At 34.8% G+C, this 5,566-nt stretch overlaps 1 protein-coding gene across 1 annotated transcript; it reads right to left on the bottom strand.

Moving 5' to 3' along the window:
• Positions 1-1,314: 1,314 nt before the first annotated feature.
• On the bottom strand, positions 1,315-3,538 carry LOC149420638 (uncharacterized). Its single transcript, XM_089636252.1, has 2 exons — positions 3,455-3,538; positions 1,315-2,690 (listed from the first exon to the last, which is right to left on the bottom strand). The coding sequence occupies exons 1-2, from the start codon at positions 3,494-3,496 to the stop codon at positions 1,851-1,853; spliced, it is 882 nt and encodes a 293-aa protein (XP_089492378.1). The 5' UTR covers positions 3,497-3,538; the 3' UTR covers positions 1,315-1,850.
• Positions 3,539-5,566: the final 2,028 nt, after the last annotated feature.

Here is a 5,566-nt window from a genome sequence, read left to right as displayed (position 1 = left end):
TCACTTCACATATTATTCATCATCACATATTTAAATGAAAGATTCATGGAAATAGATGAAAATGTCACCATCACATATTTCCATGAAAGATTCACTGATGAAAGATTCGGAAATTGATAAAATGTCCAAAATTTCGTTTATATAACATTAGTTTTGACACAAACGAAGAAATAATATCTTTCGTCTGTATCAAATTTAACTGATCTCCTTGCAGCTGCAGATTAGATTCATTGAATTTACTATATAAATTTATCAAATATGCTATGTCACATTTAAAATTCTAGAAATTTTCCCGTAATAATTTATCTTTGTTTTAAAAAAAATCTACAACAGAGTCAAAGGGAATATAAAATCTGTTTAAACATGACCCCTTTGACAACCAACGTATTTCTGTGTGGAGAAGCAAACGATTGAAGTCTTCGTCGTTTTCGATGCAAAATTGTCCAGATAACCTGTCATTGAGTGCATGGCTCCTGATTTGGTTAACTGCTGTAATTACATATTGCAATAAACTAAGATTTTTGCAACTTCTAATATATTTGGCACTGACTTTTTTTTAATAAAGAAATAACGCCACCATAGCACCCTACCATAGCTCGAGCACCATCAGTAGCAACTGGCAAGAATTTATTCAAAGGAATTTCCTTTTCTTCAAAAAACTCTCTCAATACATTGAATATAGATTACCCTTTAGTGTCAGTTATTATTTTTTTAGCAAATAATAACTCTTGTCAATTTTTTTTCTTCTTTTATATTTCAAACATATGCTAAGAGTAAAGCTTCATTCTTTGGTAAAGTGGATTCATCAAGTTGTAAAGAGAATTGGGTGTTTTTTTTAATAATCACACAATGTTACATCAACATCCTGGGCCATTTCATAAATTCGCCGTTATACAGTGTTATTGTTCAAAGGAATTTTCTTAATAATATCATACGGTTGCATCTGCAATACAGTACGCAGAACCTCGCTAACAGCTGGTAGAATCAGTTCTTCTTCAATAGAATGCGATTTTCCCGATTTATCAATAAGCAAAGAAATGTTGTAAGAGAAGCGTAATCTGTCATCACCTTTTTGGTCGTGTCCAGAGGGTCGCACGCGCTGCTCCAGGCCGCCGCGCAAAAAAGTCTCTCAATGAACTATGCTGTAAAAAGTTACCTTACTATCGGTCTTTACTTTCCTGTGTGGCGGCCTAGAGTGGCGCGCGGTACCGTCGCTCCGAAATGGACGTGTAATTGTCACTATATGATTTCAAAATCACAAAATTATAGATGATATATATTTTTGAAGTGATTTTTATTAAAAAAAAATGGCATATAACAAATTAGATACGTATGTACATCGTGTATTAATAGATTTTTTAAATTCTATAAGGTTATATATTTTAGCACCTCATGGCCCCCTGTTTGCTTCCCAGGGCTCCCCTACTCCCCGGGGCCAGAAATACCCCCTCAACTCCCTTCAGGGGCCCCTGGGGGCCAGGGAGTCCACTTTGCGAACCTATGATCTAAACAGTTCAAATATCTGCTCAGATTAAATACACGTGTGCCTAATCCGTTGTAAGAGTTCTTGTGAAAAAGAGACATTTTAAAAAGGTCATTATTTCTTTTAATGATGTTCTAAAACATTAAAATTGCACAATATTATGTTGATAAATATGTGATATGGATAATATAAAACAAAAACATTTCTGAGTATTTATACAATTTCAATTATTTTTAAATGTTTTATCATTGAAGAAGATGACACTTATAAATCTAAGCGAAACATTAAGCAGAACACGACAAAGAAACGCAACTGGTATATTTATAATTTAAATTCATAAAGGTGTTTTTATCAATATAACACTATATTATTTGTCCACGTCTGCGCAAGTGTACTCCACACAAACGGATGTTTTTGGATTGAAGTATGTTCCAGTGGCGCACGATCTTTGAACTGCGGTGGCATTAACCATAGAACAGTATTTGTAGCCAGAACATCCGATGGGATCTGCAAACTGTCCCACTGCAATGCACTTACCATCTGTGTCCGTGCCTGAGATTGGAGTTGGATCGACGCACCTTCTAAGGTTCACGTCGAACTCAAAATTGTTGAGGCAAGCGAAGATCTGGGGAAAGCTCTCACCCGGAACAACTGGATCTCCACTGAGACAGATGTAGTACAGAGCGGGGTTGCTGGCAATGACTCCGACGTCTCCTACGGCATTGCAAATTTCAGTCACAACAGGACAAGTTCCGTTTATCATTTTCTTACGACAGAGAGTCGTTTTGGAGTCATAATAAAAGTCGCCTAAACAGGAGTATGGTAGAGATTTGATAAGTACGTCACCTGGCACATCTGTGGGGGGGTTAGGTGGAGCGCACACGTGATATGCTTGGCAATCGAATGGATCAGGGAACACGCCGACTTGGTGGCAATCAAATGTGTAGTTACTATTCGGCGGGGTAATATGGCAGGGTGGGTTTGGGCTGGCTGTGCAAGCTCCAGTAGAATTCACACATGTAGTGCCCGTCGGACAAGGGCTCGAAGGGACCTCTAAGTAATCCGTACCGCCGATGTCTATACACTCAACTCTTTCGTAACAATCTACACACACGGTTCCTGGTCTGTCGCAGTAGGGTGCAAAAGGGTTAAGGGCTAATTGCTTTGAAGATGGACTGAAGTCATATGATTCATCGGAGATCGCGATCTGGAACAAATAGAATAAAATTTTGATTTTAAATTAACGTTTTAAAGCTGAACACTGAATTACCATATGCGTCGGAACCATAAAAACGAACTATAATAAATAAACAAAAAGTTATTATTATAAAACATACAATAACCTACTCAACAAAACAAGACAATTAAAAAAAAATCAAATGGTGACTCAACAATGGATCATCAACACGGGTCATGCAATAATTAGTAAACTCAGCCAAATTATTGTTTCACAAACCAATCTGATTTAATTTTGTCAAAGACGTTTGCTTCCAATTTACGAAAAAATGTAGGTACATTTCGAAATTAGTCTTAAAAATGTACCTGATAATTGTTGAAAGAGAATATTTATAAAGTAATCTCAACACTGGGAATCTAAAGTGATACATGCAAAGTAAAAAAAATGTGTTAACCCCTCTTGTATGGTTTTACGTTCGAATATTTAAAAAAAAAATGCATTTTTTTTTCAATATTTCTTTTTTTGCTTATTAAATACTTAATTATTAAAGTTTAAAGCAAAAAATTTTTTTTTAAGTTTGTTATTTTCCAGAGAAGAAAATTTGATGAATGTTACTGAATTATAAAATATGTTAATTGTTATTTTTTTATTATCTGTGTTTCTAACAAATGAACGTAATCTGTTGAAAACAATGGAATGAAAATAAATAACACAAATGTTGAGTATATATTTTTTAATCTGCTTTAAAAAAAAGTACAAAGAAAATTTGAATTTTTAACATTAAAAAAACTTACAGCGAATAAAGAAAGAACTAAACATATAATTAATTTAAACATCTTGATTTTAATGTATCGTCAAGGCTAACGCAAAAAACTGTTTGAATCAATTTGTAATTAGGATTGCATTTTATTCTGTATTTAAATTGTATAAACTACCTATATAAACAAGATAAAATAGAAGCAACAATTGATTACTTTGATTTGAGTGATAACTTTTATCGGTAGTCGTTATGAAGCAAGGCCAAATTTTGCAGAATGATGTCATTCGAAAAATAATAATAATCGCATGAAGGAGGTGTCGGATAGTTAATAATGTAGTAAATTGCATAAAAATATAATGCAACCAGGGTCCATGAACCGTCTACGATCTGTCCAATTTTTTTCTTCTTTCGTATGGTCAGGGCGTCAGATGGGGTCATCTAGATCTAGGGCCTCAGACTTCGCCCTGTGGCCTTTATCAACTTCGCCGGGGAATGAATGCAGCGGGCAATCATTAACTTCTTGTTCGGTGGTCTACACTGAACTGTATTCACATATCACTGTGTCTCAAGGCCCTACCTATGCATCAGTAGCAGTGGCGGCCAGCTAATATGTGCTCCCGAGCGCCGAACAACCAACAAGATTTCCGACATGGCTAATCACAATACGAAACTCGGTTCGGTTATAATATCTCATTCAAAAGGTACCTACTTATTAAGCGCGCTTAACTTGCAGACCGACTTTGACTTGTGCCTATGTTCGTAGCAGTTCGTTTTCGATTGCGATCCAAAATTTAACTGCTTTGTCGCATATTCTGTGGAACAGTCGAAAGCGTGGGTCCATACCATTACATACTATTCTTTGCAAATAATACCATATCAAGAACGGCGTTCGGAGTTTTACCACCACATCAGAAGGAACGATTTATTCAGTAGAAAGTTAAACTAAAACGCGTATGTTTGATATTATTGTCGATATCGTTGTTTCAATTTACCATCTGCTATTTTTCAGCGAATGTTACGCTTCTTCGATACAAGCATACAGGATAAAACTTGTCATTAAGAGATGAGTGATGGTCAGATTACTTATTATCAGTTCAGTCAGTACTCGCCGTTGCCAGGCATTGTCTCTTGAATTTAAAACTTTTCTTACTCTGAGAAAGTTTTGAAGTTTAATTGCAGGTTATATCGATCTTGTATATCAATTATTAATAAGGCATATCAATTGCATGTTATACTAATTTATGATTACTTTTGTGTTTGTTCAACGTATAAATTAAGAATGAGTTTGAATGTGGAATACATTAAGAATAATAGGTCGAGTTTTGAAAACAAAGTGATAATAAAAAATGCCGGTCCACCTAAAACCTGAACTGATAATAAAATAAGAGTGCAAATCTGGATCGAAGAAGTTTACTCGATCATTTAACAAAACAATGTATAACAAAGCTTGTAGCTCTGTGCATGTGATCAATTGAATAGTTTATTTTGTTTTACGTGTTTAATTTACGATGTTGATTCAGTTTGGACAATCAGCGGTGTTACTGATGTAACTCACCTTTCTGAAAAAATCAAAAAACATAATTCTTATCATTTACATTTACAAAAAGTTTTGAGCTTAAAGGTTTTAGGAAAAGTTGACATCAGAATGCAATTGGATTCAGGCTACCGTGCCTAAGGTAAACACCATAATGAGCTATTTAATAAAAATCGATACAGGTCAAATTTCCCAGAACATGATTTCAATGTGACGCTTAAAACGTATGACTTCCTAAATAAAGTTCAGTACCTAAAAGGTAAACTCTGTGCAATTTACGCCCGCGACGATTTTTCAAAAGCTAACGGCGCTTTATCAATTTTACAACTTTTTTATAGTACTTGTTTATTAGAAGACTTTCCCGAGACTGTGAAATTACTAAAACTTTTGTGCACCATTCATGACCTTTGGAATGACCTCAGTTGAAAGCTAAAGATGTTTCTCAACGTTAAAAAGAATAAAATCTTTTAACACGTTGAGCCAGGACAGACTGAACGCACTATCAGTGTTAAGCATTGATAGAGGTCTTTGCTAAACAAAATGAACAGAGAATAGAACTTCTTTATAAATAGGTATGTACCTTTATTTAATTTATTTTATGACTTAATGTTG

Source organism: Hesperophylax consimilis, chromosome 10, assembly GCF_061612785.1.
Source record: "Hesperophylax consimilis isolate HC1 chromosome 10, BYU_Hcon_1.0, whole genome shotgun sequence".
In the NCBI taxonomy this organism is placed as follows: Eukaryota; Metazoa; Arthropoda; class Insecta; order Trichoptera; family Limnephilidae; genus Hesperophylax; species Hesperophylax consimilis.
Note: the sequence above shows the minus strand (reverse complement) of the source record. Positions and strands in the feature narration are given on the sequence as shown.